At 38.3% G+C, this 22,623-nt stretch overlaps 1 protein-coding gene across 1 annotated transcript; it reads left to right on the forward strand.

The window, feature by feature from the left end:
- The first annotated feature begins 828 nt into the window (after positions 1-828).
- LOC114666564 (transmembrane 4 L6 family member 1-like) lies at positions 829-22,013 on the forward strand. Its single transcript, XM_051919929.1, has 5 exons — positions 829-1,015; positions 5,673-5,741; positions 7,340-7,497; positions 14,752-14,944; positions 20,184-22,013. The coding sequence occupies exons 1-5, from the start codon at positions 839-841 to the stop codon at positions 20,277-20,279; spliced, it is 693 nt and encodes a 230-aa protein (XP_051775889.1). The 5' UTR covers positions 829-838; the 3' UTR covers positions 20,280-22,013.
- Positions 22,014-22,623: the final 610 nt, after the last annotated feature.

Raw genomic sequence — 22,623 nt, forward strand, 5'->3', positions numbered from 1 at the left:
TGGTTGAGAGGAGGGTGGGACTTAAAAAAATCTCTTTGCAATAGTCTCATCTCAAGATTTTCTTTTATAATAGAGAGATATCACCTGTAAAATAGGACACAAACAAAAGTAAAGAGTTGGAACACCACCTTGGTGACCCCACATGCTTGGATTTGCAAAAGGAAAGGAAAATAAGCAATAAGTGGGAGCAGTCATTTCTAGACTGGAGTTCTGGTTAGAAACTGAAACAAGATGGCCTATTTCGCTGTTATGAGTTCAGATGGCAGGAAGGGCAGGGTCCAGGCAGATGGACATAGAAGTGACATCAGCGATGGAGTGTCTGTCAGTCTTTCATTCTGCAAAGGGAGGAGTAGAGAAGGCATCAATACACAACACCAACCCCTGGACCTGTGGATAATTATCATCACCAAAGCTCTCGAGCTGTCACCCAAGTGTACGCACGTGACATACCCAATTGCACAATCAGGACTTATTTGCTCACACATATAAGAGTAGAAATGGCAGAAATATAAAACGCACAAAACATTATTTATTTAGCGTTCTGCTACAAATAGAAGTACACTTTTCAGTATACTTATCCACATGCTTAAATTTAAATATCTTTACAGGGGGTTTTGAAATAGCTTACATGTTATAAAATATTTGTTCTTCACTGATTTTTGTACATTTCATGAATCATAATTGCTGATAAATGTAGTATTACTGAAACTTAATTGACAGCACTGAATTTTCTTTTTAGGATTAGGATTAAGAAAATCAAAAGTGGTGCATATAATGTTTAATCAGTGTGTTAATTCTGACCTGTGATTCATGAATTCTTACAGGCAGGCTGCTGCAGATGGATATCTTGTCCCGCACCCACTGTCTTGGTGCCAGTCTCATTTTTCTGGGATTGATCTGCATCTTCGCCAACATCCTCTTGATATTTCCAAACTTTGAGTACCAGTTTCTGCTGCAGAGGAAAGTTTCCTTATATGCTTTGATGATGAGCGGACTTTGGGGAGGAGGTGTTTTGGTAATAAAACATTTAATTCAATTCAGTTTATTTTTGCATAGTTCTCTTCACTGAGTGCAGCCGCAGAGCACTGTTACAAGTTCTCAGGTAAAATGCAAGTATAGATTTTATGTCATGCCCATCCCAGCCAGCATAGAGAGCAAGGTAGAAACAAACCCTGGACAGGGCACCAGTCCATTGTAGGGTGAATACACACACATCAAACACATTTAGCATTACCAGTTCACAAAAACTGCATGTCTTTGGACAATGTGAGGAAACTGGAGCACCAGGAGGAAAACCCATGCAGACATGTGGAGAACATGCAAACTCCATGCTTTGAGGACCTGCGTTGGAACCCCAGTCTTCTTAGTGCGAGGCAGCATCATTACCACTGCGCCATCATGCTGTCCCAAGTATAGATTTTACAAATTACTAACTACTAAATTGTATATATAAAGACACAGATTTGTTAAAACACACAGAAAACAAAAAAGAAACTGATAAACATTCACGTATACCAACAATATCTGTTCATTAACTGTTGAACCATGGCTAGTTGATGACAGAGGAGAGGAAAACAAAACTCCAGTCAGCAGCATCTCTAGAGAAATAAACTACTGGGGGTTAAGTGGTCAATTTCAAGAGAGAAAATCCAATAAAGTCAGACACAGTCACAGTCCTAGGAACCTCAGCCAACTACCCACCTCTTGGGCATTCTATAGTAAAAGTCTGTGCTGGCCATTTAGTCTGATAAGAGAATCTTTCCATTCAATGATTCTAACGCTCCGTTGTTTGAGATGACTTTTCCTTGAGCAGCAGAAGAGCTTGGCAGCACAGCAGTGGCACCAAGTGTCACATCCAAAAACTGAAAAGAGAAACAGAATAGAGGAGGGTTAGTAATGATTTATAAATATTGTATTACTTATTTTTGCACAAATGACTAACAAACAGATGGACAGCTAGTCAGTAGCTCTAGTCAGTGTATGCTAGAATAAAGTCCTGTGTTTTTATTTAAACACTGGGACTGAAGAGACAGCATTTATATATGCAGACAGATTATTCCACAGCTAAGGGACCCTGAAAGTAAAAGCTAAGCCTCCCTGTAATATTTTATTAATTTTTGGAATCTTAAGTAGGATGCCATTGTGAGATCTTTTTGTAAGTAATGCTAATTTTAGATAGGTAAACAAGACACTGTTTATTTAAAGCTTTATGTGAAAAGTTGGATTTAAGTAATCAGCCTTAAACTTTACCTGGAGCCAGTGTAAGGATTTGAGAACTGGAGTTATGTGTTTCTACTTTGTAGTTCTTGTAAAAAATTCTCATAGCAGCATTTTAAAATAACCAAAAGCTGCATAAAGATAGTTTTGAACAGCCTGTGAATAATGCATTGCAGTAATCAACAACAATAGAAATAAATGCATGAGTTTTTAAAATGAAAAAATATGTTTTGGATAGTTTTGTAATGTGTGTTTAAAACAACATGGTGGCGTCAAAGATAATGCCTAAATTTCACACTGATTTGGCAAAATTCATTTTGAATACAACTGAGGTTAAAATAATGACAGAATGTTTAAAAAAATCTAAAAAAATCTCTGTAATCTAGCAGAGAATTTTAATCTGAAAAATTGACAAAAATATGAATTTTGTACACTGGCTTTCAAAAAGACAGACCTGCTAAATTTAGTGGACTTCATGTTAATGCATCATATCAAAATGAATTATAACAATGGTGAATGTTCACGTATATCTGGAGCACTTTAATTCAACTCCTTATTTTTTTAATCATTTCTGAAATTAAGAATCTTCATTTGGAAAGAACAATGAGCAGAATCACTAGTTGGGGGAGATAACATATTCATTTTAAGAAAAAAAAAATTTGCAAAGATATCCCCAAACACTTCCACAGACAAACATGTCAGTTTAAAATCATCAATGCTGACCACCATCCCACAATAGAATAGCAAAGACACATCCATGCAAATCTAATTGAAAAATCAGTGACGGTAAAAATGTAGCTCGATTCCAGTCCTGACTGGTTAAATTGGGTTCTTTTCAGAATTAATGTAACTAAGAATGGTTGTGTAGCCTATCAAGTCATCAGTGCAGGGCAGCAAACAGGCAGTGAGTGGACTTGAGTTGGGAGTCTTTATCGAAATAAGAGCAAAAAAACAAAACAAACTGGTGCCATTGTAATACAATACAATACAATACAATACAATACAATACAATACAATACAATACAATACAATACAATACAATTCATTTTTGTATAGCCCAAAATCACACAAGAAGTGCTGCAACGGGCTTTAACAGGCCCTGCCTCTTGACACCTGCCTCTGGGGGGCCTTGACTCTCTAAGAAGTCAAGGAAAAGCTCCCAAAAAACCCTTGTAGGGAAAAAATAGAAGAAACCTTGGGAAAGGCAGTTCAAAAAGAGACCCCTTTCCAGGTAGGCTGGGCGTGCAGTGGGTGTGAAAAAGAAGGGGGTCAATACAATACAATACACAGAACAGAACAAATCCTCAATAAAATATAAAAATAAAACTTTTACAAGTACGGACCAGAATTTAACAGTAGATGATATCACATAATATGATTTGGTTGTGTTTATAGTGCTGGAGACCTCAACCATCAAGCTGCCTCCCCGATTTGGCCATTCCACAGCTGAAACATTGTTTGGCCAGCCAATCTGATGAAAGGACCCCTCTACCCCATGATTCCTGCGAACCTCCATCAGGGATGACTTTACCTTAGGCAGGCAAAAAAACTTGGCAGGTGGGCCGTGGCACCAAGTGCCACATTTGAGTACCGAGAAGAGAAACAGAATAGTTGAGGGTTAGTAACAATTGTAACAAGTAACAAATTGTAACATTGTAACAAGATAATCAAAGTTATTCGCTTCACCTGTCAGTGGTAAACTTACTGTATGTTCTTTGTGTGCCTTTTACCATTATGAGAGCTATTTTCTTATAATACAACTATTGTTAATTTTTGTGTTATAAAATGTTTGTGTTGCATAATGTATTCATCTGATTCTAGATATCAGTAAGTCTATTTTATTTCTTCTAAGTAATCAGTTTGGCTATAATTAAAACATTTTTGATTTCTTTCCTTATTACTTTCCTTGTATTTTTTCCTTTTTTCATGTAACAGCAACCCACTTTAGCATTGCTGATTTGATATTTATGGAAGCTGCGAGAGGACGTGCAATATCATTCTTTTTTCATTGTTTTCTTGAGATAACCAAACAATTTTTATTCCTTTCTCAAAATAATGGAACTTTGTTTTCTCATGATACCAGAATGTTTCTAGATTACTAGATACTGTAACTGGATCGCATGTCACTTAAGATCTTGCATGCAGTACAATCATATTTGGACTAAGATGGCATTCTGCAAAGAAAACACAGGAGCCTGTGAAGAAAGGAATCAAATTATGTTTGGTACATGGGCACCTAGGATAAACTCGGTGAAGTGGAGTTTTGGTTTCGCCCAGTAATAATCAAAATGGATCTCAGTACTGAAATCATACCTATGTTAGTCATTGCACTTTGACACTGTGGTCATCCGAGGGAATGACAGGCTGAGATAAGGATACATTTTGGGTCACCAACCCGGCTGTCCCTGTTTACTTAATGGTTTAAACAAAAATAATGCTTGATGCCATGGAAATGAAACAAAAACTGCTGCCACCAGAATAACATGACTACAATAATAAAGATTGCTTCATCTGCCGTCAAGTTATTGAGGAGCTCCTTACCTCTGGTCACTTGGGTAAGAAGTGACACCTCCCTCCAGGCGATTGTGCTCTTATGGCCCAGGGACTGGATGGGGTAGATTCAGTTACCCTCATTGGGTGGCTTCTCTGCATGGTGGTGGAAGTAGAAGACAAGACAGTTAGTGGCAGTGGCCCCTCTCAGTCTGAGGTGGCACCACATACCTAGGGGTGACCCTCTGATGCATGCGTGAATAGACTTAAATTTGTTTATGTATCACACATGTTTTTCAACAGTTCCTATCATTGTTGTTGTCATGCTGGTCACCAGGAGCAAAGGCTATGTTTTGTTTTCTCGAGATATATTGAGAATATTATTTTGATATCTCTAGAAAAGAATGAAACAAATAATAATATGGCATATCCTCTCTTGGCTTCTATAAATATTTGCAGGTTTTGCAGCAATACATTTAATATGTGCTCCTTTTAAGTTACATTCAAAGGTTGACAAACAAATATAATTAGCTAAGTATCTTTAGTACTATGTTAAAAATTGGGATTGCATGTTGGTGCCTTATGCATCCAGCATCCTGGGTTCAAATCAAATGATGGTATGGAATTTGCTCTCTCATCCAAAGGGTGTCCATGTTAGGTTAACTGGGGATGCATGTTTTCTGCAAGGGACCAGCACCTGTTCCTGCCTTGCACCTCTCATGGTACGATCCTCCCCTCCATGACCATGAATTGGATTGAACGAGTTTAAGAAAGTTGTGTAATAAACTACAATGGATTTTGCAATATTATTTACAATATGAACATATATTACATTAGTCAGTGGTAAATATATTTTTCAGTTTTTCTGAGTGCATGTACATCTATATTTATTAAGCAATTATTATCTAGAAATAAGAGTTACTCAGGACATCTTTTGAATGCTGAAATGTTTATATTCTCTCCAGGTGTTTATTGCTGCAAGGCAGTTCTTGACCAAACACTCAAAACCTGGCTTCTGGAGAGTTCGCTCAACAGTAAGTGTTACACATCTGATTTTTACCATCTACTCACATAAAAACAGGAGTAGAATTTATGTATAGTCTAGAGTGGCCCACAAGTATCACCACAAAAGAGATAATTTAAATCAAATCAAACAATATTTGTCACATAAATGATTCGTACAGTTCAATTTGTAGTGAAATGCTTAGCTGCCCAACTCCAATGACTGAGCTTTTAAAAGAATATAAAAGAACAATAACAATAATACATTACATTATAAATCTCAAAAATCATTAACAGAATTATAAATATGTGATAAATAATAATAACTAAATAAATAACATGATGTAAGAGAATTACCAATATGGCATAATGTATTTCTAGACACTTTCCATATTCAAGATGTAGATGGACTGTGAGGGAAAAAAAAGTTCATGAGCCAGCCACATTGTGTGAAAGGCCTAAACAATCTTAACAGATGTTTTCCTATTAAACAGAGTGAATTATTAAACATTGTGTGCCCAATTCTTCATCCATTCTAACAATTACTTCAAAACCCTTCAGATTTAGAATCTTCCCCATTACCTGCTTAACGAATACAGACTTGTATGGTGTTGGTGAATAAATGCAACACAGGGCTATCTTCCTACCACCCAGTTCAATCAGTACCTAGCAGAATTTGCCTGTGTCATCTGAAAAAGCACCAAGTATTTTTGGCTACAATTTGCACCATAGGATCAAAACCACACAAGTCTATTTAGAGGCTGCCATGAAGTATCATTTGTTGCACAATTTGGGCACATCCTTAGCTAATAGCTTGGATTCCTGAATAAACGTTATATCCACTCTTCTTTGACGTAAGTAATCCAGAACACCAACACACTTAACCCCAATCCAAGTCCTCAGATGTTCCAAGAGGCAAGAGTGAGATTAGCCATGATTAGCCAAGAAAAAAAAAATGCAATGTGTCCAATTTCTAAGCTTGTCAGAGTTATTCCCTCTCTTCTTGTTTTTCCACCTTACTCCACAAATGCAACATTTTTACTAAAACTAAATTCTGTGCCAATCAAAATTGCAGTGAAAAATTACCAAAAAATGTAAAAAAATGTATTAAATTGTAAAACAATTCTCAACTAACTGACGTGACAAGAGGTAATGACGATCCCGAAGGTTGCCAGTTCGAATCCCTGTCACTGCCAAAAGAGATGCTACTCTGCTGGGCCCTTGAGCAAGGCCCTTAACCTTCAATTGGTCCAGGGGCGCTGTACAATGGCTGACCCTGCACTCTGACCCCAAGGGGTATGCAAAAAAGATGCATTTCACTGCGTGTTGTCCTGTATAACTATGTATGTGACAAATAAATAAAGAATTATTATTATTTGGACTACACTCTTGGTAAGAGGCTGCTATGATGTTCTTTTTAAGTCCTCAAGGGTTTATTTAAAGTTAACTTTTCATCTGTACATTAAGAGAAATAAAAGTAAAAATATGGCTCAGTTAGTGTCACATTTCTGTCTTACTCTCTTGCATGAAGAGAGGACTGTAGCTATAACATAAACCTGTTGTACTGTTGGACAAGCATGAATGCAAACCTTTGAGTTTCACAGGTTTTTTGTATTAATTTTCTGTTTAGATGCTGTGCTCAATCCCATATTCTGCACTAGGGCTACTTGGCTCAGGTATCTGCTTTGTCGTGAATTTCACTGGACTGGCAAAAGGACCCTTTTGCCAATACTTAAACTGCGATCAAGAACCAAGCTGGGGATATCCTCTGCAAGCAAGAAGTGCAAGGTAACAAGGCTTTCCTACTAAAACATCTTATAAAGATAAGATAATCTCATTGGCTAACCTTCTTACTCTCATCCTGTATACAGTAGAGTCTTTTTTTCCTTTAGTTATCCTCTATAAGGTATTTTTAGTACTGAGTCACACCAACTCAGTTTATTTGTATACAGAGCCCCTGAGAGTTTATTTTCTCTAAGCAATACAGGGTGGCTTGCTTTAGTCAAGTATGGATTAATTTTACTCACTACAGTACCTTCCTTCTATTGTTTTCCTCTATTGTGAAGGCATCTATCTGTCTGCTCACGGGTATTCTTTCTACATAATGTCACGACTAGGAGACACAAAAGGAGTAGATGATGTCATAGTCAGGAATGGGCAAATTGGTGAGAAAATTCTGAGGAGCCCAATGCAAAAAAACAAGAAACAAAGTTAAACAAACAAGTTAAGCTGATGTAACATTACACAACTTCTAGTCGTGGGGTCTGTCAGGCTTCCCAACTGCAGTATCTGATCTTGTCAGATCATGTCAGTTAAAATGACCGGAAATCTCTGGGCATGTCAAATTTAGCGAGTGAATGCCAACCTTCCAGCACTGTGCTGCTCAACCCTTTTTCTGAAAGCCAATAGTGTGCTGTCTATTGAGGGGTTAATAAGTATAGCAAGTTCAGCCACAGTTTCGGATCTTTTTTTTTTTTTTTAACTTTTTCCATTCAGTCGTGGTACATACATTTTTCCCCCAATGTACTTGTAAAGTTAATAAACTTATCGACTGATTGACTGTATTATACTGTATATCCTGTGAGTCTGCATCCTTGTTTTGTTATGCTTCTGCTACTTTATGCACTTGAACTTCCCCATGGAATTAATAAAGTTTATCAAATCTAATCTAAAACACAAGACAGATAAGATTGTCTTCTGCTTGTAAGGTCCAAAACACCTGCATTCTTTATTCTTTGTTGCTGTATTACATGCATTTTCCTTCCAGATGAGCATTCATTGGTTGTCAACTCTCATTCTCACAAATCTGACTCTACAACAAAAGACAAAATTAAACTTGTTTGAGGGACGAGCCATGGACTAGTTGGAGTGAGTCACTAGGCATGTCACAGCAGACGATTGGCTTCACTGAATACCTCATCGACCATCGCTAACTCACTAAGACTGCGTACACACAAAACATTTGAGTGCTTGACAAGATTATGCAATGTTGACAGTCAATAGAGAATTACAAGCTTTGCTAGAATAAGTAAAGTTTAATAGTCCTCCTATAACCCAAAATTAGATGACAAAAGAGTATTCTGTAACAAACTAATCTGGGTCCGACAGGAATAGAAACATTATTTAAGAAAACAAAAGTGTGAGATACTAAGCATAAGTTAATTCAGAAATGATTACCGTACAGTATATACTCACGGATAAGTTCTCCCACGGATTAGTCAGGACTTGCTTTTACAGTATAATTTCTGGTGTTTTATAATGTCGGTCGTATAAGTCGAATGCAGAAAACTCCCGCTATTGGTCCAAGAGATTATGATATGCTAACGCCCACCTTAGCGAGTAACCACGGAGCACACTGCCTTGTTTTTCTATGTGGGTGCGGCAATGTGCTGTATCAGCACATACTCCTAACCTCTCTCTCTATTGTGCCTACGTGACCACACAGTAATACCCAAACTATTCCAAAGCGACATTTGCACTGTTTTCTGTTTTTTGTATCTCACACTCTTATACACCTTTATCGTAAGAGCATCCCTTATCTGCGATGGAGCGTTCGATCAGAAGTAAATATTAAGCTGGTTTTAAATTAAACGTCGTTGAAGTAGCAAAAGAAATTGGCAACTGCGCGGCTGCAACAAAATTCGATGTGTTTGAAAAACTAGTGCAAGATTGGAGGAGGCAAGAAGATGTAAAAAAATAAAATAAAATAAGGGTCGCATTTTTGAATGGGCGAATAAGTCAATGTCTGATTTTATGATCGATTTTTCGGGTGTCAAGACCCAACTTATACGCAAGTATGTATAGTAAGCGTGCCCCGTACTGTACTTTGCTGATATGTCATCTATGGATCAGTAATGGGTTGATTACCAGAGGGAGGCTTTTTATTGATTCATACTGGCTGTTATACTGCACTTCTAGTCCATGTGTAGGATTACTTGATTATAAAAAAGAGATATAGGACTCTTCTTGTCTCATCTCAACTTTTAAGCATTATTTTATACTATTGTAACTCTGATAATTCTGGACTTCCTAGTCTGAAACTCATGAATCCATGCTCCTAAAATAAAATGCATTATTTCTGGTGACTCAATTTATTTGTGAGACACTCAACAGATGTTACAGCTCTTGTTTTTCTTTCTGCTATGTCACTTGGGGTACATTTAGTAAAGCCTGATCCTCGGTGATCAATGAACACAATACTCACACTTCATTATGAGTTCTGAACACCTATGCTTAATCCTGAGGAATTATCAATAGAGGGGCTTGCGGACCATATTTTTATTACAATAAATAGTAACACTTTAGCTTAGGCACTGCAGAAATGCATCTATTGCTCATTTAATGTTATATAAGAAGACCTTAACATACGCTTCTTACGGTCTTCATTAAAGTGTTTATTCATCACTGAACTGTGAGCTACTAACAAAAACATCACTTTAGAGTGGTCCAAGGTGTTTTAATGGAGACACTTTTCTCCTTATATTATACATTTAGTATAAGAACTGTGCATCCTTCATATTAAAAAGTAATTTTACCAGAATGTCAATATGCCACACAGCACAGAGATGAATAACCTTTCTACTGATGTTTTATGTATATGAAGCCTTTGTTAAGGTCTTGTTACATAAGAGTAAATAATGGATGCATTTTTGCAGTACGTAAATTAGAGTGTTGTCCAATAACTTTTCTGCCCACCATTAAACTAGTCTGCAGGTTGACACAACCTAATTTTTTTCAATTTCCACAACACAGCATGTGCTTCAGCATCTTGTATGCTTATTCTTTGATTTAGTTCTTCATCAATTAATCACTTTCTGTGATGTGCTTGACACTCAGCAGATGCTAGTGCTGTCCTTTTTCCTACTTCCTTGTAACTCGGTCTGTCGATTATACTGCCATAATAAATACACAACCACAGGTCATTCTGCCAAGGCTGCCAATACCTAAAAATGTGTTTAATTTACACATCAGTGTGATGGTACATGTCGGCTCCTTGCTCCCTCTTCATTTCTGGGAGCCTCTTGAACCCGAAGGGATAGTGAAAAGTGCAAGTGCTTTAATTTTAAAAAATCCAAAGTGCAGTGTTCCAAAAAAGTTTAAATAAATAAATAATCCATAAAATGAAATGATCCAAGGAGGTTAAAATACAGTAAAATAAATAGAAATCCAATAAAATGAGGTTAAAATCAACTGACTGAAAACTGTCTTTAATAAAAAGCCCAGTGCCTTTTTTTAACTGGCAGCTCTCCAGCTTATTCTATATGGGCCTTGCAGCAGAGGAGTGGCCCTACTGACAAATGCAACCAACCTTATTCAGGTCCAGGTCCCTACCGTCCCATGACTATAGTAAGGCTCTCTCTCCGGACCTAGGCTTGGGACCCCAATGGCCATGGTGCTCACATTGGAGCTCACCTCTGTTGCTTTCCCGGTCTTCTACGGCAAGTCACTCCTGTTAGCGCATATCGCTCTAAGCAGTCACTCCTTCAGCCCCGCCCCAGGAATTACCCTCTCACTCCACTCAAGGGGCTGTCCTTCCCAGCTGCCTGCCTTCTCTGCCTCAAGCCTGCTCCCTTCAGCTAGCTTGCACCAGCTCCTTCCGCCTCCTGCCTTCTTCTCTCTCTCTAACCTCTGTTCATTTATTGTCTTTATGGGAACCTCTCTCATCACGCTACCACGCCCCCCACGAACATGCGAATGCAACGATTATTTATTTAAAACGCCAAAATCTGCAGACCTCACGTTACCACAATCAGGTTATAAGCTTTCATTTAAGTAGTTTGCCAGTAATTGTGTGACATGCAGACCGACCTTTTCTGTTGTGGCAACTGGCTCGGACACAGACAGGCAGACACGTTCATGTCACCCAACACACATTTATTTAACTCACTATTTACAAAGTCCATGTGCCCACATACCCTAAAGTCCTGGCCACACAACAATGCCTTCTCTCTGTTCAGGCCGCCTCCTTGCCGTCCTCCCAACATCATCTTCCTTCCTCCCGACTCTTGTCAATGACTGGAGGGAGGTGGCCCCTTTTATACACACCCGGATGTGCTCCAGGTGCTCCACGGCAATCTTCCACCGGCACTCCCCAGTGTGGCGGAAGTGTCGGCTGTGTACCCGGAAGCACTCCGGGTGTCCCTTCTTCTCTTCCCCCCAGCACTTCCGGGTGTGGCGGAAGCGCTGGGGTCCAGGGTCCCCAAGGCATCAGGGCACCCCCTGGCCCCCAATACAACCAGGGCGGACGCCCCCTCGCGTTCTGGAGGAGGAATGAGCCCTCCTCCTGTCCTCCTGGGCGTCCTGGGTGCCACACTGTATATTGAATGGGTCATTTTAGCAAAGTTGCCGCTACATACATTTTTTAACATGCAGAACAGATCAGGTCATAAGCTTTCAATTAAGACAAAGATCAAGATTCTAGCCTCAGTAGTTTGCGAGTAATAGTGGGACAGCCAGAGAGATTTTAGCATTTTTTATGTATAGTGTGAAGTAAAGGAAAGAAAGGGAGAGAAGGAGAGGAGAACCAAGGAAAAGTTGGCCAACTGGGTCGCCCCATTTACAGCCAGTGTCCCAAACAATGAACAAAAATTAGTGCATGGTGGCACAACAGAAATCAGGTGCAATATATGCCATTTAGCTTCTGCAGCTTCTCAAAATTATCGACTTTCTCGAGCAGGACTGGGAGATCTGAGATGCCATCTTGAATTTATTTTGTCCTGACTGGAAAATACATGGTTTAATTTAGTGTGGGAGTGGCTAGGTTACTCACAGTGGGCTGTTTCTAGGAGCTATGGGGGAGAAAAGGGATGGCCCTCTTGTCCAGGCAGTTATTACATAGCTTATCTGAGCCTGGAAACTGATCCTCATTCACCCATTCGTGACAATATATATATATATATAGATAGTTCTTGCCTTCTAGACTTGGCTTGTTTCAAGTGTTGGCCATTTTAGCACCCTTTTACACTGATCAGCTTACATGATCACCCATGAACCTAACAAAATGGTGACCTAAATGAAACACGTACTCTGATTATAAACATCTGGAGAAGAAGAAATGTTTTTCAATATTGATTATATTAAGTAATATGAAATGCAAATATGAATATATTTGCTGGAGGGAAACTTCACCTCTCATAATGATTATGATATCATGTCTCTCTATTATAAAAGAAAATATAGAGATGAGACTATTGCCAAGAGATTTTTTCAAGTCCCACCCTCCTCTCATCCATTTTCAACCATGCCCATGGTCCTCTCACCTCTCATTCAAGTGTCTCATTCGTGTGAATGCTTTTGTCAGATACAGTTCCTGCTCTCTCAACTCTTATAGATTTTTACTTTTTCCTCAGTCTAGAATAAAAAAGGATTTATTATGTTCAAATCTTATTGAAGAATTCCATCTTGAAGGGTTATCAACAGAAGAAATTAGTACACGGGCAATCTTAGCACCGAGAAATGATGAAGTCAAACGAATTAACGCAAAAATTGTTGATCGGTTACACAGCAAATTGGTTCAATGCGTATCAATAGACTATGCTGAAACAGTTGGTGGTGATGGTGCGAAAGATGAAAAGATCAACTGAAATATCTTGAAGAATATTTACAACCATTAACACCATCCGGTCTTCCACCGGCCAAATTAATGTTGAAAGAAGGATGTATCGTAATGTTATTGCGTAATTTATGTCTGAGTGATGGGCTATGCAATGGGACAAGATTAGTTGTATTCAAAATTGGTCAAACAATTCTGAAATGTAAAATTTTAACAGCCGACAAGAAAAGTAATGTAGTACATCTTCCGTGGATAACATTAGGCACCAAAGGGGATCTTGATTTGTCGTTCGTATTAAAATGTTTACAGTTTCCCGTTAGAATAGCTTTTGCTATGACAATTAACAAATCAGATGGGCAAACATTCAAAAAGGTCGGTTTATTTATTAGAAAGAAAGAAACGATATTCACTCACAAGCAGTTATACGCTGAGGTGTCATGATGCAAGTCCAAACACGGAATTAAAATTCAATGCGATATTGACGAAAACTTAATTCAAAAAATTGTTTTTACTGAAGTTTAAAAAATATTTGCGTGTTAATTTCAAAGCCAAACAGAATGAAAAAGTATAACGCAACGAATACCTCTAACGCAACAAGAAGCATAATTTTCTTTCAATTTATTGCATTCTACTATTTTTTGCTATGGTTAATTACTCACTGAAATGTAAAATAGTTAGTTCTAATATGCATATGTAACAATTCCCATGAAAATAATAATCTGTTTAAACTGTAAATTGTGCTGATGCTAGTTTTATGTTTGTACTATTGTATATACAAGACAATTTACAAAAACATAGTAATTTTAAAGATCAAACTGATTACACATAATGCGTCATAAACAAAGGCATACTTTATGCTGGTGCAAAACCTGTTCATAATAAAAAAAGATAATGGTCAATTTATAATTACAATACAACAAAACAGAAATTTACTGTATATGTTTTGAAGAAAATGGGACACAACAAGGTGGAGAGATCCTCCTGGATGTCTCCCTGTGGAGGTGTTTCAAGGAGGTCCAACCAGAAAAACATCTGTGTGAAGACCAAGGACTCACTGGATAGGTTATATCTCTGAGCTCCCCTGGCAACACCTTGGTATCCCCCTTGGAGGAGTTTGAGCAGGTGGTGGGGGAAAAGGAATGTCTGGACATCTTAACATCTGGAATAAACAGCAGAAAATGTATGGATAGATGGATGGAAAATTATAGAGTCATTTTTTTTTTTATATTTGGTACATATTCTGGTTACAGATGGCATTTCATAAGAGTTGAGAATAGTGTTTTACGGAACGTACTTGTATTCTGTAGTTTACTGCCATGTCCTTCACATCGGTTCTTGCATTCTCCCAGGATGTACTTTTAGATGTACTATGATTTCACTGCTAGTGTACAGTTCCATAAAGCAGAAATACAAGGTTATATAGAGAAAGAAAATGTAATTCCATAAATAATAATGATGTCAATTGAGCAAGACTTTTTCTCTTTGTTTAGTGAAGAACATTATATCTACAACAGCACGCAGTGGTATACCGTGTGCAAGGAGCCACGCAATGTGGTTGTCTGGAATATATTCCTCTTTTCCATCATACTGTTGGCTAATATACTCCAGGCTCTGCTGTGTGTTATTCAGATCATCAATGGAGTGGCTGGTGTCTTTTTTGGCACTGGCAACAGACACAATAAGGTGGGTGAAAATTGTTCAGTCTTAAGTCTTGTGAAAGTGCCTTATCTAAAGTATGGTGTACTGTGTGTCAATAAGAGAATTAAAATAAGGATGCATTTCAAAAGGTTTCTCATACAGCACTGAATATATAAATGCAGGAGCTTAGTTTCCTTACAAGAAATATATTGACATTTTCTAACCTGTTTTATCCTGACCAGGGTCATGTTGGTGGCCCAGAGCCTATCCCAGCTAGCAGAGGACACAAGGTAGGAACAAACCCTAGATAGGGCACAAGTCCATCACACGTTGATCACACACCCCCACAGAAACTAGGGCCAATTTTGTGTCGCTAATTCACCTAGCCTGCATGTCTTTGGGCTTTGGGAGGAAACAGAAGCACCTGGAAGAAACCCACACAGGAAGGACCTGGGACACTTACTGTGAAGCAGCGGCACTTCCTCAACCCAAATGTATATTGTAGGTTGCAAATACACTTCTATTAAAAATTAGTATACTCCACTAGGTAAAGTACTGGATGCACTGGTACTTTTTCTTAAATGTTAAAAAAGTGCTTACATCAAATGGTGTCAGAATAGTGTCCATATTCTTTATACTAAAATGGGAATCCACAATGCCAGCAACCTCTCAGACATGGACTGTAGATAAGTGCCATCCTTGTTCCCAAAAATGTAAATGTGTAGTTAAAATTTACAATTAAGTAGTTTGATTAAAAAAATGTAATCACACAATTAAAATGTGTAATCAAAACAAATTTCATATTAATAGAAATTTTTCATATTTCCAGCAAGCATATTCATTTTTTTCTATAAAACAGTAATAACTGACTGATTACTGTCTTATATAAAACCACTTGCCTACCATACATAGTCGCAGATAAGTTCTTCCACAGATAAGTTGGGACTTGATTTTACCGTATAATTTCTGGTATTTTATAATGTCAGTCGTATGATTTGAATGCGGAAAACTCACGCTGTTGGTCCAAGGGATTACGATATGCTGACGCCCACCTGAGAGAGTAACCACAGAGCACACAGCCTTTTTTTTCTATGTAGGTGCGGCAATGCCCTGTATCAGCGTGTACTCCTAACCTCTTTGTCTCTCTCTATTGTGCCTACGTGACCACACGGTAATACCCAAACTATTCCAAAGCGATGTTTGCACTGTTTTGTGTTTTTTGTATCTCACACCCTCATATACCTTTATCGTAAGAGCATCCCTTATCTACAATAGAGCGTTCAATCAGAAGAGAATATGAAGCTGGTTTTAAATTAAATGTCGTTGAAGAAGCGAAAGAAATTGGTAACTGTGTTGCTGCAACAAAATTCAATGCATCTGAGAAACTGATGTGAGATTGGAGGAGGCAAGAAGATGTAAAAAAAAATTTAAGTGTCGCATTTTTGAACGGGCGTATAGGTCGGGTCGGATTTATGATGAATTGTTCGGGTTTCCAGACCCGACTTATACATGACTATATACAGTAGTTGTATTAAATTATTCCAGTCAGTTTTTTGAGAAATTTTGTGTGACTGAAACATATGAATAAACAGTAAAACACTCATCGGTCAACTGCAAAAAGTAGGCTTTTTTATTTTGAGCCCCATCACACCACAAATTAGTCAAGCACTTTGATTACTTCTGATAATAACAGAATGATATGAAGATGAAAAATAAAAAAAATCATTGATTTTCTGACTATTAAAAGAATTTATTCAGCCAATTGCTTAAGCAAACCAGTTTAGTTGCAATGGTTGATTCAGATGATGCTCATTTTTATTAACAACATATCCAGAAACAGAAAACAAACATTCACAGTGGACAGCAGTGGCCAAGGATGCTAAATATTTTCTTATATAAACTTAGCCAGGACTGAGTATTTGTACTTCTGTAGCTTCCACCACAGTAATAGTCACATTACATGCATTGTCGGTGGTAAAAGTCGTCACGTTCTTGTAAACTCCCCATGATGTCGCCAAAGACAAGAAGTGTTCGGAATAGTGTCATTCTTCAATATGTTTAACACAGAGTGCAAATGAGTAAAAAAATCCAATCTTTGTCAATGACATGACATGTAGCACAACAAGACAAGCAACAGTCGCCTGTTAAAGCAACAAATTAATTTCCTGTCATAATCTGACTGATCTACTCTCTCCCTTGCTTGTGTAAATTTTATTATTAATGGCTGACCTGGAAGGCAAAGTGTACAACTGATTTCCACTGGCGACACAAATAACAACAATATTAGAACATTAGAACACGCTAGATGAGAACAGGCCATTCAGCCCAACAAAGCTCACCAGTCCTATCCACTTATTTCTTCCAAAATAACATCGAGTTTTGAAAGTCCCTAATGTCTTACTGTCTACCACACTACTTGGTAGCTTATTCCAAGTGTCTATCGTTATTTGTGTAAAGTATAACTTCCTAATATTTGTGCTAAATTTACCCTTCACAAGTTTCCAACTGTGTCCCCATGTTCTTGATGAACTCATTTTAAAATAACAGTCTCGATCCACTGTACTGATTCCCTTCATAATTTTAAACACTTCAATCATGTCACCTCTTAATCTTCTTTTCCTTAAACTGTAAAGTCTCAGCTCTTTTAATCTTTCCTCATAATTCAACCCCTGTAGCCCTGGAATCAGCCTAGTCTCTCTTCTCTGGACATTTTATAGTTTAAACTTTTCATTTATTACCTTTTTTTCCTCCTTTGGTTCCACTTTTAATTTGTGATACAAAAATAAACCAACATTGCAGTATCATACTCACAAAAGAAAGAATATAAATGCAACCTGAAACGATGAAGAGATGCTGACCTCAGTGACCCATGTGATGGACAGTGCACATGTCTGGGCATCCCAACCAGGATAGAGCAAGGTTTCTTACCTGGACAGGAGGCCAGCCTTTCTGAGGCATAAAAAGGAAGGCGAGGATTGTCCTGCCTTGGCCAGACACAAGGAAAAGATGCCAGTGCAGAAGTGAGTACGCTGGCATCCGGGCAGGGTTGAATTGGACTGGGGAACAATACCCAGTCAGGAGGGTAGTGTGATGGAAGGGAGACAACCAGTCAGCTCTACATGCTCCCCAAACATGCTAGGTGGCAGCTTCCCTTGGCAACACTTCCTATACGGACACCCGCAAGGCATGCTTGTGTGGGTGCCGCTAGGGGATGCTTCAGGAATCCATAATCCCTAGTTTCTGAGGGTTCCAGTTAACCCAGAAGTGATTCCTGGGTCTAAAATAAAAGGAGCTGCTCAACTTCATCCAGGCAAGTTGGAGTTGGGGGGCAGAGGGCAACACTTGATGGAAGGAATAGGATGCAGAAAGAGGAAGATCTTTATTGTTGTGTGTGCTGTGCTGGAGGATTCTAGATGGGCCTATAAGGGTACTAAATCAAATAAAATTATTATATTTTAAGCCATGACTGTGCTGTGTCAGTTGTGTCCAGGGTTTGGGGTGCTGCTACACCCCCTAGAGGTCACACCTGCTACTACTATTGATAGACTTGGTGTTGCTTTATTAACAACATTTGAAGCAGAATCAGATTAACTGCATTTAAGTAACACATTAAGGTGATGCATTGAAAAATTTAATCTCAGAAACTTTTAACACGTTAATCATGCAAGTTACTGTGATTAATTGGCAGCCCTAGTATTAAATTAAATGCAATTTACTAAAGAATTACTTCTGCAAATTTGTGGTGATTTCATGTATGTAAAATTGGTGGGTTTTTTTGATGTCTTTTGTTAGATTATTTTTAATTGTTAGTTACTCATTTCAATCAAGAGCTAAGCCTAAGACTGTGTCCACGACTGTATTTTTATTTAAAAACGGCATTTTGTAAACTCAGACAACCTCACACTAGCATTTTCAAATGGTGTATGAAGGTATATCTATCCACTCTAAAATGACTGGAAATTAACATGATCCAGTCAGAGAATGACATGTTGTAATGAGCAGGATCTAATCAATAATAAGCACAAACAAATTAAAGTGTGATTAGAGTTGGTTTTTTCAAAAAGTTTCACCCATCAACATTGCAATACTGTTTTCAGAGGTTTTCCAAAGCATCCATTTTTAAGAGTTAAAAACACTGGAGTCGTGTAGATAAACAGCAAAAATTAAAACTAATGTCTGCATTTTTAAACTGAAGTGTAGTAGTGTGGAGGGAGCCTGAGGGAATGGACTGCCATCTGCTATTCACGTCACAAGTGTTGTGACTGATTATTGGTCAAATCCCAAAGCATTTTGCTGAAAGATTGAATTAATTACAGTTCTTCCTCCATTTGCACTCTTCTTGGATTATTTGTTTTACATTACAGACATCTGTGCTCCGTACATCTGGATTTTTGATCTTTGGATGTGGCATTGTCTCAGTCTTAGGAGCAGCAGTTTTGAACAGTCTTCGGCAAATGTATTTTGACATTAGTCTTCTTAAACTAAGTTCTAGTATGGAGAATGAAATCCACTGCATTATGGAGAATCCACTGCATTTATGGAGAATCCACTGCATCCATTAAATAATGTCATCTCCAGACAGAAGAGCAGCTTTAGCGACAGACTGCTGTCACTGTCCTGCTCCACAGACAGATTGAGGAGATCGTTCCTCCCCCAAACTATGCGACTCTTTAATTCCACCAGGGGGGGTAAACGTTAATATTTAACATTATACATAGTTATTGTCTGTTTTTTTCACCTGTATTATTATCATTCTTTAATTTAATATTATTTATTGTACCAGTATGCTGCTGCTGAAGAATGTGAATTTCCCATTGGGATTAATAAAGTATCTATCTATCTATCTCTATCTATCTAGTATTGGACGGTTGTTTAAATGTACAGTTGTGTTTCTCCTTGCTCATGTTTTGTATTTTGAGCATTGCTAAGTTGATGCTATATTCTTTATTGGTATTCACCTTTTTTCATTTATTAATTCTAAATTTTACTTAGTATTATTTAATTTCATTTTTGCTATTGTAAATTCTTATTAGTAAATAAAGATACTTTATATTTTTTTACGAAGTACTTCAATGAGAAGATAATATCAGTGGTTAGTCTCTTTGTGGTCGTGGGTTTAACAGCTTTAGTGTGAACTATCAATGCGCAGTCATACACTTGTGATAATATATACATATTTGTGATTTTCAGTCTGCACCTCTTATGAAGATAAATTTAGGTGGACGCAGGATGGGGCTAAGCCTCTTACTGAAAGTCTAATATACCTGTCTGTTCTTTCCCTCAGAGAAGAGGAAAGCAAGTGACCACAAGACATAGATCTGCAAAATCCATGAAGAATCCATACCTAACAAGACTTCCCAAACACACGTCACTAATTTAATGAGCAAGGACATGAGTCAGACAGGTTCCACAGAAGAAATAGCCAGACAGATCAAATCTGCTGGTAGTATTATGGGTGACTGTGTTCACCAAGTAAAAGGAAACAGAACACCTAGTTGATTTCCCAAGCCTTTTGTGGTGACTCTACACGACTGTTGTTATTAACAGCAGGCATTTCATGTCCAATCAGGAGGACTGACCTACCATGAAGAACAGGCAGGCCTACCATAGGAAACATCATTCAACAACTGGCTCAAAAGGCTCAGCAAATTCAATCCTGCCACACCAGGCAATTGCTGATGATCCAATGTTTCCATTTACTACAACATATTCCAATGTTTCCCCATCCCATAAAAGGTGCCCTCCTGCTGAAGTGAAGTGCAAACATTTCTTATGTACCATCACTGGCATAATGTGATTGTGTCAGTTGTTCAATACCTTAAGTTATGGCCTGGAAAAACTAATTAGGACATGGAATTCAGATTTTGGAATATGGTTATGAAGTGGATGGCCAGAGGATAATTCAGATGAACAAGAACGGAAATGCCTGTGTGCAGTATATCTGTCCAGTACTCCAATTGTCCATCCAGAGACAAGAATGCAACACAATAGAGGATATGGCAGGCCTCATTGATCACTATCAATGTGTCCTAGAAGTTCCTGTATCAGAAATAGCAAGATCCAAGAGAACTGGGATCTAGATGAAGGATGCTCAACTAGAGATTCAGCAGCGTGGATCAGCAATTCAGTATTTCAATCATGAGAGATGGCTGGCCACTGTGCACTTAGCCAGGATATTGCTGGCCAGTGGTCAGTATCACATTTCTAATGTAGACTTGCTTGTCTGATTGAACTTCTTTGCTCTGGGTTTTCGTGTGCCTACTGTACTTCTCCTCCAGGTCTGTGTGAGCAGAGAACACTTTTGATCCTTTACAGGCCTCTTTTACAAGGCAGTTGGGATGACATGAATGGTGGAGTGGGGGCGCCATGGGGAAGGTGTTTTTTCCCCCTGTTTTTTCATGTTTGTAATGTTTTATTTATATTGATGTATCTTATTTAAATTTATTTCAAAATTAATAATATAAGAAACATGGCAGCAGCAACATGAGATAAGAAGACCTTTCTATAAGTTAAGTGCTACTGATTTTAAGAATCTGACACTTTTTTTTTTAAATTTAACTATATTTTGGGTTTTTGGGGTCAGAGGGTCTCTGCTCTTATATGTGAGTGATAGTTACTAGGAAATGTTTAGACACAGCTCTGATGACAGCATCAGTGTGTTTACAGAAACTGCCATGATTTATTTGGAATCTCGTTGATGAAATTCACTGAGCTGGCATGAATGTAAAACCCATCGTGGTGAATACCAACACCCCGGTGGGTGTCAAACTTAATAATTTCTACACATGCTTTGACATAAATGGCGCTAGCACCATCCACTGGTACACCATTTCTAAGTCAGGAGCTCTATACAAAGAAGAAACAGCACTCACACAACATAAGGAGAGCTTTTAATAAAGTGAAACACCAGGAAGGTCCACATGGCATTCCAAAATGTGTTTTTAAGTTCTGTGATGATCAGCTTGCACTGTTGTTTATGGTAATATTTAATCTCTCCTTAAGCTAGTCTGTCACACCAATATGCTTTAAAAGATCTATGGCTAGTCATAACAGACAAACAGTATGCTCTTTACCACTGAAGAACTGGAACTTTTACAGTTTATATATCACTCAAGTACAGGGTGTCCCACGAAAAAGTGGCTCACCTCCATTGAGATGACTGCATTACGTGGTGAAAAGAAAAATGATAACATTTGGTACTCACATTTACAGAAGATGCTGAAAGTGATCTCCTTGTGTGTCAATACATCTCTGTGCTCGTGTTCAGCATGTTCATGTACACTCATTGCACTCGGTGGAGGCGGGCCACTTTTTCATCGGCCACCCTGTATAACAGAGGATGCCATCACCTTCATCCCACATACAGTGAGAATTTGAGAGGGAATTACATGCAAATTCTATTTATAGACTATACAGGTAGTTCAGAATTTAACACAATAACACTTCTAAGCTCATCACCAGGCTTTGGGTAGATCCCAGATGGTTCAGGTGAGTAGTCGCATTTCATAATCCCGCAGTCTCAACAAAGGTCTCCGCAGGACTGTGTTCTGAGTCCTATGCTGTATTGCCCCTACACATATGACTGCATGGCTGCACGTGACTCTAGCATCATTGTCAAGTTTGCTTATTACAGAGCCAGGATAAGCCTAATCTCCAATAACAGTTAGAAGGCTTACTTAGATAAAGTCGTGAGTCAGCCAAACTGGAGTCAGGACAACAAGCTT

Source organism: Erpetoichthys calabaricus, chromosome 16 (genome assembly GCF_900747795.2).
Source record: "Erpetoichthys calabaricus chromosome 16, fErpCal1.3, whole genome shotgun sequence".
In the NCBI taxonomy this organism is placed as follows: domain Eukaryota; kingdom Metazoa; phylum Chordata; class Cladistia; order Polypteriformes; family Polypteridae; genus Erpetoichthys; species Erpetoichthys calabaricus.